General features: G+C 44.3%; 1 protein-coding gene across 1 annotated transcript in view; it reads left to right on the top strand.

The window, feature by feature from the left end:
• The first annotated feature begins 5,719 nt into the window (after positions 1-5,719).
• The window catches only part of LOC125454444 (receptor-type tyrosine-protein phosphatase-like N), a 191,300-nt gene continuing 180,316 nt past the window's right edge, over positions 5,720-16,703 (top strand). Inside the window, exon 1 of the mRNA XM_059647552.1 lies at positions 5,720-6,020. Coding sequence (XP_059503535.1) covers positions 5,936-6,020 — 85 coding nt within the window. The 5' untranslated portion in view covers positions 5,720-5,935. The remainder of the gene's footprint in view (positions 6,021-16,703) is intronic.

Here is a 16,703-nt window from a genome sequence, read left to right as displayed (position 1 = left end):
CCAGAACGTTATATGGGCTTTCGGATTAACAGTCCGGTCGGTGATAATGCCACTAGGCCATCACCTCCCCACCCTGCAAAGGGACAACAAATCTTGGCTCTTGATGGGGATGATACAAGATTCCAATATGTCTGATGCTGTCAATAACATGTGGGATGATCTAGAATGATAGGGCATCATTTTAGTTGTTTCCAATGCACTGCTGTATTGCAGTGAGACCTGGATTACGTACCAGTGACACACAAGCAGCTATAACATTCCACCAGCAATGCCTCTACCTCCAGGACCAACAGAAGATTATCAAATACTAGTACCTTCTTGAAGCATTCAGGCATGGAAGGGATGCCGTATCCAGGCAACTGAAAAGCACCTCCTGCCGACCAGTGATTTCTTCATGCTGAAATATATTCCAGGGGAGGACAAAGAAAACACTACAAAGACAATCTGAAATCCTTCTCGAAGCAAGGCTGTACCAACATTAATGACTGGGAGGAGATTGCCAATCGTTCAGTAACAGCTGACAACTTGTCCATCAACCTTAATCAGGCTCTGTGTCTGAATGTCTGACTAAAGTGGCAGAGTGACCTACTAGGAGTAGGGACTCGGCCATTCAGCCCTTCGAGCCTGCTTTGCCATTCAATATGATCATGGCTAATCTCATCTCAGCCTCCACTTCCCTGCCCACTCTCCATAACCCTTCAACCCGTTACTAATTAAACACCTGTCTCTTCCTTAAATTTACTCAAATGTCCTGGCATCTCCTACACTCTGGGGGAGTGAATTCCACAGACCCACCATCCTTTGAGAGAAGTGATTCTTCCTCATCTCAGCGTAAATCTGCTACTCGTCCCAAAATGATGGCCTGCCATTGTCGATTGCCCCATGTTACTGATGACGTCGGACATATTGGAATCTTGTACCATCTCCAGCAAGACCCAAGATGTGGTGTCCCTTTGCAGAAAGCATTGTCAGATACCTCCATTTTTCTAAAAATGTACTTTATTCATAAATGTACATTTCAAAACATTTTAGATTGAATATGAATGGAAATGCAACAAAATTCAGTTTTTTTTTCTCCACCCTGCACTACTTGGATGCTTGATATTTTGCATTTACATCCCATGACCTGCACATCATCCAAGGGATTCCTCACAGCTTCCTGCCTCTTGCTACATGATGAGCATAGAAGTGGCTTTCACCATGCTCATATGTTTTTCTTCATCTATTTCAAAAGCTAAGAATTATTTTTATGCTCTGTATCCTTTCATGAGGTATGGGCATCACTGGTGAGGCTGGCTTTCATTGCTCATCCCAAACTGCCCCTTGAACTGAGTCAGTTGCGATTTCAGAGGGCAGCTCAGAGTCAACCATATTGCTGTCAATTTGGAGTCATGTGGAACTCAGACCAGGGAGGGACAGCGGATATCCTTCTTGGAAAGTCATTTGCGAACCTGATATGTTTCTACAACAAACAAACAGTTGTCATGGTCACCATCACAGAGGGCAGCTTTCAATTCCACATTTCATTGATTAAATTTAAACTCCACCAGCTGCTGTAGTGGGATTTGAAACCACATCTTTTCCCAGAAAATTGGCCGAGGCCTCTGGATTACTCATCAAGCGACATGGACGACTTAGAAGCTCGGGGCTTGGCGAGGCCACTTGGCCGTTCGAGCCTGCTCTGCTATTCAATGTGGCCATGAATTTCCTATATCTTAGTGCTATTTTCCTGCTTTCTCCCCATTTCTCTCGATGCTTTTGAAATCCAAAAATGTGCCAATTCCTGTCCTAAATATATTCGGTGACCTGGCCTCCACAGCTTTCCGTGGTGGACAATTCTACAGGTTGACCACTCTGAAGGATTCTTTCCTCATCTCAATTCTAAATGGTCGACCCTCTATCTTGAGACTGTGTTGTCTGTTTCTAGGCTCCCCTGTTGTGCCAAAACATTCTCCCCACATCCTGTCTGTCCAGTCCTGTTAGAATTTTGTACATTTCAACCAGATTCCCCCTCATCCTTCCAAACTCTTGCAAATACATAACCAGTTGAACAGGAACAAAAACAGAAATTGCTGGAAAAGCTCAGCAGGCCCGGCAGCATCTGAGGAGAGAAAACAGAGTGAATGTTTTAGGTTGAATGACCCTTCCACAGAACAGTTGAGCTCATCTGTCTTTGTAGGACGATCCCGGCGTCAGCCTAGTGAATCTCCGCTGCACTCCCTCTATAGCGAGTACATCCTCTACTAGGGAGGCCAAAACTGCACACAACACTCCCGGTACTGTCTCACCTAGGCCCTGTATAACTGCAGTAAAATATCACTACTTCTGAACTGGAGATAAAATTACAAAGTACGGTTCAGAACTGTTCAAATTGAAAATAGCAGATTTGTATATGCACACCATTCCTTTCTATTGATCAATCCCTTCAGTCACCTCACATAAACATTCTGGGGAAGGGTCACTGGACCCAAAACGTTAACTCTGTTTACTCCTCCATAGATGCTGCCAGACCTGCTGAGCTTTTCCAGCAACTTTGTTTTTGTTCCTGATTTACAGCTCTGCAGTTCTTTCGGTTTTTATTACACACCCCCTGTTGTTAGTCACGAACAGTCCCCATTAACAGCTACTCACCCTCCCAGCCTGATCGTTAGCAACTCCATTGTCTGTCCTACTGTCTCTCTCTCCCTTTGGGCTCTATCTTATCGTTCACTCCCCACTCCACCCACCTCCCTATTTTCTGCACATAAACTGGCATTTTCCCAGTCACCATCAGTTCTGAGGAAGGGTCACCGGACCCGAAATGTTAATTCTGATTTTTCCTTCACAGATGCTGCCAGACCTGCTGAGCTTTTCCAGAAACTTCTGTTTATGTTCCTGATATACAGTGTCTGCAGTTCTTTTGGTTTTTATGGACAATCAATATTCAACTTTCTTCACCTGATGTTGCTACCTGAGACATAGTTGGATTACACTGACCTTGGAAGACAATAAACATTAACCTAAGATAACAAAGTGTGGAGCTGGATGAACACAGCAGGCCAAGCAGTATCTTTGGAGCACAAAAGCTGACGTTTCGGGCCTAGACCTTTCATCAGAAAAAAAAATGGCTGCTATGAACACCTAATCAAATTTAACCAATCTCACAAAAACATCACAAAACAAGTTTGAAATTAATATTGTTATAAAAGGACTGAGACTCCGACCTACATCTCCCATTGGATTCCCTTTCAAGAAATTTATATATGTATATATGGCAGGGAGTGTTACCGTGGGAGGTTAATTTGATTTCATAAAATCCAACTTCTGACCTCCCTGGAAATATATCCTGATTCCCAGTCATTGCAGAACACACATTCACTGTACATAAAGTCAGGCCTATGTTCAAAACTCATCATAAATTCTTGTATGTACAAATCTGCTTGTTACAAAACAAGGGGATGAAAATTGCCAGCAGATCAGCTGACTTGGAAAGACAATGGAACTAGACTCTGGAATTTGCACTGAACTATTTTTCTACAGCAAATTTTGAGTAGCAGTGCAGAGGAAGGGTTAACGGGTTTGTAACTGGAAGGCACTCTCTTGCTCCCTGCTTTTGCATTTCATCCATTTCAAAAATCAGTACATGGTGAAAAGCAACTTAGCAAATCAACAATCCAGCAAAAAACTCAAGGATAGCTGCAAATTCATCACTGCTAAAGAAAAAAGACAATAGCTAAATAGTCACTCACACAACTCAAAGAACTTGAAATTGCAATTAATTTATCTTTATCACATTTATTTGAGTATCCCTACAATGTGGAAAAGGCCCTTTAGCCCAACAAGTCCACACTGACCCTCAGAGCATCCCACCCAGACCCATCTCCTATAACCCACCTAATCTACACACCCCTGAACACTACGGGCAATTTAGTACGGCCAATCCACTTAACCTGCACACCTTTGGACTGTGGGAGGAAACTGGAGTACCTGGAGGGAATGCACGCAGATACGGGGACAATGTGCAAACCGAACACAGACAGTCGCCCGAGGGTGGAATCCCTGGCGCTAATTGCTGAGCCACTGTGCCGTCCATACATAATCTCCTTCAAGCCAGAAACATTCCAAGCTTGTACCTTGTATGATTGACTTTTTCGGGGTTAATAGGTAATAAAATTCCTTTAGTTTTACTCAACCAAATCTTATAATCTAGTTCTTTCATTTTGATGTAATTGTTGATGTTTTAAATGCAGTGTGATTGTTATGTGCTATAAAGGAAATAAAACTATTTATTGCAACCGATCAAGAGGGACTTGATTTCTCACTCTTGTCATTACAGTGTGTGGCATTTACTCTATAATGCCCTGAGAAATGCTTTGGAAAGTTTTATGATGTTTACCGATGTATAAACGGGAGGGATGACGGCCTTGTGGTTTATCACCAAACTGTTAACCAAGAGACTCAGATGATCTTCTGGGGGACCAGGTTTGAATCCTGCTGTGACCAGTGGTGAAATTTGAATGCAGTTTTTAAAATCTGTAATTAAGAATCTAACAATGACGATGAAACCACTGCCAATTGTTAGAAAATCCCATCTGATGCATGGGTGTCCTTTAGGGAGGGAAACTGTCCCCCTTACCTGGTCTGGCTTACGTGTGACTCCAGACTCACAGCAACGTAGGTGACTTTTAACTGCCCTCTGGGCAATTGGGGATGGGCAATAATTGCTGGTCTAGCCAGTAATGGCCGCATCCTGTGAGTGAATAAACAAAAAGTTGCTTAATAAGTGTATATTTTCAATACACAATTGTACAGATTTGGAGCTTAAATGACAGCAGAGGTTAGTTAGTCCTGTTGGCTGGATGAGTGGTCTCTGATGCAGAGGAATGCCAATTGTGTAGGTTCAGTTCCCACTCCGGCTGACATTACTACGTCAGACACTATCCTTCTCAAACTTTCCCCTTACCTGAGGTGTGGTGACCCTCAAGTTAAACCATCACCAGTTGTGTCTCTCTAATGGAAAGACCAGCCTCATGGCTGAGCGGGACTCTGATGAGTTAATCTTTAGTGCCAGTATATAAACACTCATACTGAATCCACAGTTAATATTATGCAAATACACAAGGCGTGTGACATTTGGTTTGGTGTAACAGGCTATGGTGACGACATTATGGAATGAAAGGTTTGTGTTGTCGGGTAATGCCGTTTGCATGGGTTCAATTCCCACCCTGGCTGAGGGTCTCTCCTTACCTGAGGTCTGTGTCACTAATGGCCTTTAGGGAAGGAAACTGCCATCCTTACCCAGTCTGGCCTACATGTGACTCCAGACCCACAGCAACGTGGTTGGCTCTGAACTGCCCTCTGGGCAATTAGGGATGGGCAATAAACTGCTGCCTGGCCAGCAACGCCAACATCCCATGAATGAGTCAAACAAAAATTGTCATACTGGACTCGAAACGTTAGCTCTGCTTCTATCTCCACAGACCTACTGAGTTTCTTCAGCAACCTCTGAATTTGTTTCAGATCCTCAGTTCCTTGTTCTTCTGGTTCTGATTTGGTTTTGTGTGTGAGAGAGGGAGATTTGTACAGATATGAGTTAGATGCTACTTTTGGAGGGCCCCAGCCTCCCTGTTAAGAGGGTGGGTGTGGATGTGTGTGTCAGCAAGGACTGCGCATCAGGACATCTTTCCAGGGCAGCTCTGAAGTTGCATTTGATGTAATGCGCGCTCCCGGCTGACGTCAGCCTCCCGCGGGCACGCGCCCCCTCCCCCGACACTGTATCAATTTCCTCGGGTCGGTCAGCTGCTGGCGCAGTGAACCCCTGTGCGTGGTGCCCAGCATCTTGCTCCCTTTGCCAGGGAGGCTGGGGCCATGTAAAGCGGCTCAAGGTGACCCAGGCTCCTCTGGCCGTTCTCCGGCTGCCTGCCTGCCCGCCCGCCCCGGGGCTCTGCTGGTGACGATGAAGCCCCGTTCGCCGCTGCCTGGCCATCTCTTGCTGCTGTCGCTGCTACTGAGCCCGAGAGGCTGCAGCTCTCACACTTACGGTAAGGAGCACTGAGCCAACCAGGGTGTATTAATGCTGCTCTATTTAGCCAGCGTCGTGGCTCTGAGGAAGGCTGTTGTTGGACGAGTTAATGTTTGCATTTCAATTTTGATTGAGCAGTCGATCTCTATTTAGGATCTGGATAGAATTGAGGGTCCAGCTCGGTAGTGAGAGGTCCTAATGACAAAGGAAGAGGCGATTTGGCCCATCGAAGCTATGCAGGCTCTCTGAAGAGCGATCCACTCAGTTACATCCCTCCTCTCACATACTTCCCTCAAGTGTTCACCCAATTTCCAGTTAAAATCATTAATTGTTTCTAGCCCTGTAAATGAGTAGCATGGGTGACTGTGTAAAAAAAAAAATCTCTATATCCTCCACACCCTCCCACATATCTGTTGCCCAGTCCTCTGGCTTTGTTGGTATTTCGGTAGATTCGGAGAAAGCTGGTAAAGAACAGAAAGTGTATTAACGTTTATGTGAACATTTAGATGGTGATGAGGCAGCCAATGAGCATCACTTTCCTTATTTAAGTCAGGATGTCAATTCATTGAAAGCACTTCAGAGAAACCAGTTCATTCATGGAACATTGCTGGTGTTAGTGATGCCACCACATTGCTGTGAGTCTGGAGTCAAACATAGGCCAGACCAGCGAAGGATGGCAGATTTCATCCCCCCCAGAGATGATTGCCAGATGGGGGTTTTAGCAGTAATTGCCAGTTTTACTTTTCCAGTGTTGAAGTAATTTCAAGTTTCACCAGCTGATGTGTTGGGATTTGAACTCATGGCCTCAACACATTAGTCTGGGGTCTAGATTGCTGGCCTAGTGACACTACCGCTACACCATCTCCTACCCCACATTAGTACTACAGTTTGCTCTTAATTATCTCTCCCTAGAGGATCAATATTTACTTTATCTACTGTTGCCCTTTACAAACAGCAGTCAAAAAATCTTTTAGTAGCTATTTTAGTATTTCTAGCTTGATTCAATTCATAATTAATTTCTCCTGAATCATCTTGTTGTTGCCTGCACTTATTCACGTTCTGTTTAACTGTCTAGCCTACCAACCATTCTGAAGCACTGTTACCTGCTTTTTTACTTCAGTTCGCAGAGATACTGAATTGTTACCGAGCAGGAGGAGGCCATTCTGCCCCTAGACTAGGCACTGACCTTTTCAAATGAGCAGGGTCACTGAAAATAACACCAGAGCCCAGGATCCCATCACCAAGTCACTCTTTACTTCCACTTGTCACTGATCCAGCTCTCAAAGTGAGCAGAACCTGAGACACTCCTGTTTATATCTGTCAGCCAGGGCTCCCTGATTGGACCAGCTTAACAACCTCCAATCAGGGAACACCTATTCTATGAGGTCGACCTGGCTGACCTCATTACCATGAATACAGTGACCCAGTGCCAATCTTCTACTTCTTCCCTGTATCCCAAAGGTTAATGCTTCCTTTAACGTCTTCAGTTAATCAGACATTACGTGACCTCCCCTGAGGACTTTTCTCTACAATGGAGAAACATTTGGCCTGATATTTCTATAATATTCCCTGAAATGACTACCACTATTTCTCTATCGATCTCAGACTAATACCTTGACCACCCGGGCTGCCTCATGAGGAGAGTTTGGACAGGCCAGGCTGGTATCCATGGGAACTCAGAAGAGTAAGAGAGGTAGAAGATGCTGACTGGGTGGATGTGGAGATGGTGTTCTCTCTTATGGGAGGATCTATAGCTAAACGTTAATATTTAAAATCAGGGGGCACCCATTTAAGATCGAGATAAGGCAGTTGCTTTTCTCAGAGGGTCATTGGAAAGAGTCATACAACACAGAAAGAGACCCTTTGGTCCAATGTGTCCATAATGGCCCACACTCCTTGAAACCTTTCTTATTCATGTACTTATCCAAATGTGTCCAAATGTACCTACATCCACCACTTGGTCTGCACGTTCGTCCCACATGCGAACCTTTCGCTGTGTGGTAAAAAGAGCCCCCATGTCTTTTTTGAAACTCCTTCTTACCTTAAAAGTGTGGCCTCTGGTCTTAAAATCCATCCTCCCCCCCCCCCCCCCACCAGGGAAAAGACACGTCCCATTCACCTTATCTGTACCCCCCATCATTTTACAAACCTCTACACTCAACCTCCTACTCTCCAGTGAAAAAAGTCCCAGCCTATCCACCCTGTCCTTATAACTTCGACCCTCCATTCCCGGTCATGTCCTGCTTGCCATTCTTTGCTCAGAATTGAAGCAATCTTTGAATCTTTTTAGGGCTGAGGTAGTTCGATTCCTGAGAAGCGAAAGGGGTGGAAGGCTATCAGGGGTAGGCAGAATATGCAGTTATATATCAACCATGATCTAATTTGAACAGTGGAGCCAGGTGGAAGGGCTGAATGGCCTACTCCTCCTGTCCCTTGCTCATAGATTCACATTTTAGGCACGTTTAACGAGAATTGCTGGACAAGGTATAATCAGAGAGGGGTGGGAGTGAGGTGATTATGTTGGAACAGAATTGAGGAGTTGGCATAAACGGACAAGGGGGTGAGGGTGAAATGTATTGATAGGAGTAATGTGGGATATCGAGGTAGAGAGTAAAAGGTGAGGTTTGGAAGGAACGAAGAAGTGAACAAACCATGAGAGTGGGAATGAAAGTGAGAAGCAATGGTAATACTAATCTGGGAGGGGGGTGTAACGCTTATGGAGGGAGAAACAGAGTTAGCATTTTACGCGAGAACTCGTTCCTCTGATCTAGAAACAAAGAAACAAAGAAACCTACAGCACAGGAACAGGCCCTTCGGCCCTCCAAGCCTGCGCCGATCAAGATCCTCTGTCTAACCTGTCATCTATTTTCTAACGGTCTGTGTCCATTTGCTCCCTGCCCATCCATGTACCTGTCCAAGTATATCTTAAAAGACGCTAACGTGTCTGTGTCTACCACCTCCACTGGCAACGCGTTCCAGGCACCCACCACCCTCTGTGTAAAGAACTTTCCACGCATATCTCCCTTAAACTTTCCTCCTCTCACTTTGAACTCATGACCCCTAGTAATTACAAGTTAAAGGTGTAGTAATTCTCAGTCGTCTGTCAGAACGAGGAAGGAGGAGGCTGTGATTGAGGGGCATGCAGTGGGAAATAAATGACAAGTGGCAACTGTAATAGCCATGTGGCGTTGGGAATGGCTCAGCTAAATCTGTGCCCCCCCCCCCCCCCACCCCACCATGGTTAGGGAGAGAAGTGGGGGCAGGGTCTTGGGTTAAATCTGTAATTGAATGTTGGTCTCAATGTTTGTGTCTATGGAACTATCATCAGTTGTCAGAAAAACCCATCTGGTTCACTAATGCCCTTTAGGGAAGGAAACTGCCATCCTTACCTAGTCTGGCCTACATGTGACTCCAGACCCACAGCAATGTGGTTGACTCTCTGAGAAGGCACAGCATCGCGGTCCTGTGCTGTGCAGTACAGTTCTATGTTATATGGCCTTGCAATTCAGGGATGAGCAATAAATGTCCACATCCTTCCAAAAGAATTATTAAAAAAAATAATTTGCCCAAGTGACGGGCACCCAGAGCCATATTATTTGACACTTGTGTGACAGAAAACTCTCAGCAAATGTAGAGCTGTAGGATTTTGAAGGATAGAAATGAATGAGTGGGGAAGTTCTGGGGAGACAGCAAACAGATCATTGAACTGTGAGCAGGGTCTGTCTATCAGTCTGCGGGTAGAGAGCGGTTTTACTGAGTAACTGTGCAACTGTCATCCATTTCTGTTAACATCCTTCGCAAATGATCGAGCTACAATCTTTTATTTCTCAGTTTATAATCTAACTTTTTATTATCAGGCCTTGCCTTTTAAAAGAATTGTTTGCTGTTTAGTGTCTGACTGACCTTGGCAACTGTGGCATCTCTAGTGCAGGGTAATGAATTTAAGGTAATGCAAAGTGTGGTAATGGATTCAAGAAGCATTGTTAGTTTATGAAGGGAAATGAATTGGTTCTGAAAGGCACACACTTCAGCAAGGCAGTGGATGAAAATATTTAATCATCGGCCCTGCAGATAATGATGCTGTCTTTTGGTTTTACATTAGTAATGTTTGCATAAATGAATCATGAATGTACAAGTTTGTGTGTCTATCTCGGTGCTAGATTCTAGCCTTCTCCAGCTAGAGCCCATAATCTCTCCAGGCACTGCAGTGAGGTACTGAGGGAGTGCTGCGCTGTCAGGAGGCACTGTCGTTGAGATGTTAAATTGAGGCAGACGCCAGCGCAACTTTTTGCGTTGGAACGGAGATTCTGGCCCATGTAATAAATTGAAACAAAGAACTGGACCTGAAACAAATGTAAACAGAAAATGCTGGAGAAACTCAGCAGGTCTGGCAGCATCTGCGGAGAGAGAGACAGGGTTAACGGTTCGAGTCAGAACCCTTCTTCAGAAAACTGGCCAAGTTTCATCCCCTGCCGAAACCAGGGTGGCAGTGGTACTGTCATAACCCGGGGCACCGGGCTAACATTTTAGTGATGTGGGTTCAAATCCCGCTCTGGCAGATTGTGAAATTTGAATTTAATATAAAAATCTTGAATAGCATCTGGTAACCACTGTGGCCGATTGTAGTAAAAATCCACCTGGGTCACTTGTGTTCCTTTAGGAAAAGAAATCTATCATCCTTCCCTGGTCTGGCCTACGTGTGACTCCAGGCCCACAGCAAGGTGGGTGATTCTTAACTGCCCTCTGGGCAATTAGGGATGGATAATCAGTATAAGCCCAGCCAATGATGCCACATTCCACGAACAAATATAAACAAAATCGTGTCTTGCCCCTTGCCACTAAATTATCTCTGCATGTGGGATCTTTCTATGCCCACACTACACCAGGTCACTCCTCTTGGCATTTGCTGATTGATATCTCACAGGGTACTGATTGTAGTTGCTGTGTGTTTGTGTGCGTCCAGGGAATACTTGATGGGCCTCATTTAAAGTCCATCCGTCCCCCACTCTGTCATCCCCACGGGGGACACGCCTGGCAACATGCCTCCCACATCCAAGGATGTGTAGGTTGGGTGGATTGGCCATGCAGGATGGGGGTCTGGGTAGGATGCTCTTTGGAGCGTCAGCGTGGGCTGAATGGCCTGCTTCCACATCTGTGCAATGTGTCTCAGTCAAGTTCCCTGTTTGAAGTTATGGTTGAATCTTTTCTCTCCACTGCCTTCTCATCAGCACATTCCAGGTTGTTGGCGTTCCCTGCCGTTTCTGTTTGGAGAAGGGAAAGGCCAGTCCCCTGCTGACTTCCTATCAATTATTTTGAGCTGCCTGCTCTAGTTGCTGTGCTGCTGCGTGTTGAACAGAAACTGTTTCCAACGGCTTTGGAATGTAAACAGAGCTCTCCCAGTCTCCCGCTCTGATTAAATCGTCCGAATGTGGACATCCTGAGGAGGTTTTAACTCGTTTAAGCTTTTGTATCCTGGATGACCCTCACCAATCCCAGCTTGAAACTGCTCACTGACCCAGTCTCGTTCCAGTATCAACAAGCTGTCGCCATTGAGCCCCCATAAGACCAGAAGAAATAGGAGCAAGGGTAGGCCATTCAGCCCCTTGAGCCTGTTCTGATATTTGATAGGATCACAGCCCACATCCACGTTCCTGCCCTTCCCCTATTATCCTTGATTTCTCGACTGACCAAGAATCTATCTGTCTCAGCCTTAAATATGCACAAGGACATTTCCCCCCCAAGCTTTCTGAGTTCCAAAGACCCTCAACCCTCTGAGAGAAGGCATTCCTCCTTATCTCAGTATTAAATTGGTGCCCCTTTGTTCTGAGACTGCGCCCTCTGGTCCTAGACCCTCCCATGAGGGGAACCATCCTCTCAGCATCTATACTGTCAAGTTCCAAGAGAATCCTGTGAGAAGAGAATTAATGTGATGCTAATAAATCAAAAATAATTGAGAAATTCGCAGGGACTGACTGGCTTTGTGGAGTAGTTGAAATGTGGACAAAGACTGCATTTTGTGGGAGATCTAATGAACGCATAGGGAAAGGAGTAAAGTAACACGGTGACAGCGGGGTGAAATGGTGTGCATGTAAACCCCAGCATTGAACAGATGGGCTGAATGGCCCAAGTGCAATTTGGGATGGGCAATAAATGTGTCAGTGACACACATCCCAGAATAAATGAAGAAAATGATGTGAAGGTGTCAGTGTTGAACTGGAGTGGACAGAGTCAGAAATCACACAATACCAGGTTATAGCCCAACAGGTTTGTTTGAAAACACAAACTTACGCAGCACTGCTCCTTCATCAGATAAAGTGGAGGAAAGTGCACAGGCACAGAATATATAGGCTGAGAGATAGAGTAATTCCAGGTAGTTAGGAATGTCAACCGAGATGTACAAACAATGTGAGTGGAGTGTCGACAGGCTGAATGACAAGTTTTTGCAGATGATCAGAAGTGTCAGACAGTGTGAGTAAAGTGTCAACAGCTGAATAGCAGTGAAGGAGATCACCAATGATCTGATTAATTGAAGCACAAAATCAAAAATGCTAGAGACAAAACAAGTGGCTGCAATAACATGAAGAAAATGCATGTTTAGGGGTTTCCAAGTCTGCATCTGCTAGACATTGATGTTTTGGACACTTTTGGTATCGTTGTTTAAATAAAGAGACCCTTAAGGAGAGATTTAATAACTCTCAGCAAAGATATATCCCAGTGAGAAGGAAATATTCTTCTCAAAGAAACTATTAACCGAGGATAAATGTGGATGCTAGAGATAGTATCAGATTGAAAGAAATGCTATTTCGTAGGTCAGAAAAATGGACAGGTTTTAAAGACTAGTAAAAAAAAACGTCCTTCTTTCAGACAGAGTGTCAGAGAAAGCCTGCTAGTAATACAGAAACAAATTATTAGAGTTTCTACAGGCATTCAAGTAAATAAAAGCATAACTGAAGTCAGTTCTTTGTAGAATGAGCTTGGGGATTGATAATGAAAGTTGAAGTGATGGAGGGCTTTGAGGTATTTTGTGCTGTCTTCACTATAGACGACTTGAAAACTTCCCCAAATCACCTGAAAAATGGAAAGATGAACAGGAGCGAGGAACTCATCAGGGAAAAGACACTGGGAAAATTATTACACCTAAAGGCTGACAGTCCCTGATAACCTGCTTCCCAGTTTCTTCAAAGGAGTGGCTGCAGAGGTTGCATTAAATCATAATCTTCCTAAATTCCTTATGTGCTAGAACAATCCAAGAAAGAAGGCAGGCCAAAAACTGTCATAGGGAAATGTAAGACTCAATTAAGGAGGTTATAGCAGGATACTTGAGAACATATCATGATGTTTTGGAGGATTGCTGCATGTTTTGAAAAACAAATAACCTGATACTTATGGCAAGCATTATACAAATAGCTGTTTGAATGAGGAGTAATTGAAGTGGTTGCAGACAGTTTGGAGCCAAGGGTTTTATGTACAGATGGAGCTTTGGTTGGCAACAAGAAGTTGATTGATCCATGGACTAATGACCAGTTATCAATGACAAGTCTTTTGCCTGGCAACAACCTTGTGATTGGTCGTGAGGGGACTGAACAATCTAGGACTGGGAAAAAGACAGAGCTAGAAGTGTTTAGATCTCCACCAGCTCAGGAGCTGTCTCTCTGTTCTCCGCAGCCAAATCCTACTTTAAACCTGAAGAAAACCGGTTTAGCTTTCCTCCAGTTGTCATAAGCTGGAATTCTTAACTGATAAGTCAAAGATATTTTATAAAGTGAACCTTCCTGCCTGTGCTTCTTGGCAAACCAACGGAAGCATCTGGAGAAAGACGACGGAACAACAACATTCTGACCAGCATCAGAGTCATTTTAGCAACCGATGAATGGAAGCCAGTGGACTGCTGCCCAGTTTCCCTCTGCCTGTAGCCTATTGTCGCTGTCTGTCTGTTTCTCAGCTTGTGTGACTATGAGGAGGAGTTTGTAATTTGTATTATGACATGGTGGTTAATGACGACTGTTTACCTGTAACCAGGGTCTAATTACTTTAATTCTTATTCATTTGTGGGATGTGGGCATCGCTGGCTGAGCTATCATTTCTTGCCAATGCCTAGTTGCCCCTTGAGAAGGTAGGGGTGAGCTGCCTTGAACTGCTGCAGTCCCCCTGCTGTTTTCCAAGGATCTGTATCCTTCTGCTCCCTGCCCATTCATGTATCTGTCGAGATGCACCTGAAATGATGCTATCGTGCCCGCCTCTACCACCTCCGCTGGCAACGTGTTCCAGGCACCCACCACCCTCTGCGTAAAGAACTTTCGACGCATATCTCCCTTAAACTTTCCTCTTCTTACCTTGAAATCGTGACCCCTCGTAATTGAGATCCCACTCTGGGGAAAAGCTTCTTGCTATCCACCCTGTCTATACCCCTCATGATTTTGTAGACCCCAATCAGGTCCCCCTCAATCTCCGTCTTTCTAATGAAAATAATCCTAATCTACTCAGCCTCTCTTCATAGCTAGCACCTTTCATACCAGGCAACATCCTGGTGAACCTCCTCTGCACCCTCTCCAAAGCATCCACATCCTTTTGGTAATGTGGTGACCAGAAGTGTGCACAGTACTCCAAATGTGGCCAAACCAAAGTCCTATACAACTGTAACATGACCTGCCAAGTCTTGTACTTAATACCCCATCCGATGAATGAAAGCATGACTTATACCTTCCTGGCCACTCTATCCACCTGCGTTGCCCCCAATGGGTCTGAATCCCCAGTTATTCTTCAACAGCCCTCTGAAATGATCCAGAGAATCCCTATGTTCAATGGCAGTTGGGAATGGGTGACAAGTGTTGACCTGGCCAGTAACACCCATATCCTGTAAAAGACCAGAAGAAAGCATTCCTCATTTGTACCCCTCACGAGAAGAAGAATCTGTCTGTTTCTGTTGAACTTACACTTTGCCATCACTGACAATCTCTTCCCTTCCTGACCAACCCGTCCAATTTTCATTTGCCTGTCAAATTATTTGTTTTCATTTCAGATACCGATCTGCTGTAGCTTTGGAGAAATCAAAAGTAGGACCTTGGGTAATGTTGGAGAACAAAGAGGCCCAGGAGTTCAGCTACATAATTCTTTGAAGTTTACATTGCATGTAGACAGTGTAGCTAGGAAGCTGCTTGACACTCTTGCCTTCATTGCTCAGACATTTGAGTTTAGGAATTGGGACGTTATATTGAGATTGTGCAGGATATTGATAAAGCCTCTTGGAGTCATGGAATCAAACAGCACAGAAACAGACTGCTTGGTCTAACCAATGATAACGGGATCTGCCGATGCTGGAGAATCCGAGATAACAAGGTGTGGGGCTGGATGAACACAGCAGGCCAAGCAGCATCTCAGGAGCACAAAAGCTGATGTTTCGGGCCTAGATCCTTCATCAGAGGCACAAAAGCTGACCTTTCAGCCTAGACCCTTCATCAGAGCCTCTTGTTATGCTTGGTCTAACCAGTCCATTCCAAACTAAACTAGTCCTTCCTGGCCCATATCCCTCCAACCTTTTCAGTTCTGGTTGCCATGCTATAGGAAGGATATTATTAAGCTGGAGAGGTTTCAGAAAAGATTTCCCAGGATGTTGGCAGAAAGGGATGGTTTGAGTGATAAGGAGAAGTTGGATAGGTTGGATGTTTTTTCACGAGCGTAGGAGATTAAGAGGTGATCTTATTGACGTTTATAAAACCATGAGGGGTATAGATGAAGCGAAAGGTATCTTTTCCCTAGTGCTGGCTATTTCAAGAGTGGGGGAAATATTTTTGGGGTGAGAGGAGAAAGATTTAAAAAAGACCTGAGGGACACCTTTAGTAGACACAGAGTGTGGTTCGTATGTGGAGTGAACTTCCAAAGGAAGTGGTGGATGTGGATACAATTACAACATTTAAAAGACGTTTAGCTAAGTACATGAACAGGAAATATTTGGAAAGATGTGGGCCAATTGCAGGCAGGTGGAACTAGTTTAGTTTGGGATTATGGTCAGCATGGACTGGTTGGACCGAAGGGTCTGTTTCTGTGCTGTATAACTCTGACTCTCTAAATGTGTATCACCCTATCAGCAATGATTGTCTAATCAATCTAATCGCAATTTTGAGGTAACTGTGACATAAGATGTGTGATTTATCTATATTTTCAATGTCATTTTTGATCTTGGATTTTTGAACTAGTGGTATATGGGTTTTGGTCTGTATGTCTGAAGGGCATAATGATTAAGTTGCAAGTATTTATGTAGTTAGTCTAAGAAAATATACTGCTGACAGCTGATGGGGTTTTGTTTTCATTGGGAGAACTAGTATGAGCAAAGTACCCTGGGCTTTCAGTTTGATTTATTTTATTTTGATTAAGGGAATGACCCGTGATTTGAAGAAAGCTTCAGCTCAGTGGTTTAGTGGAAGCCTTGGCTGATGCATGTAACAATTACTCACTGATCTATCTCGGTGTAAGGAGTTACGTTTAAAAGTTCCAGACCAGGAATGTTTGGGTACAACCCTGAAAAAGTTGTTTGAAGCTGAGAAATTCTACACTAAGTTCAGTCAAGACTGAAGGATGTGGTTGTTGGACACTTCAGGTGGTCAATTGAAACCACCATGAAATTCAAACTTTTACAGATGTGATAGAGAAGGGAATTCCATCTGGTGTGAGCACTGTAAAGGAGCACTTTTTGGATTATTAGATT

Source organism: Stegostoma tigrinum, chromosome 7 (assembly GCF_030684315.1).
Source record: "Stegostoma tigrinum isolate sSteTig4 chromosome 7, sSteTig4.hap1, whole genome shotgun sequence".
Classification (NCBI taxonomy): Eukaryota; Metazoa; Chordata; class Chondrichthyes; order Orectolobiformes; family Stegostomatidae; genus Stegostoma; species Stegostoma tigrinum.
The sequence above is the reverse complement of the archived record's forward strand: the minus strand, read 5'-3'. Positions and strand labels throughout refer to the sequence as shown.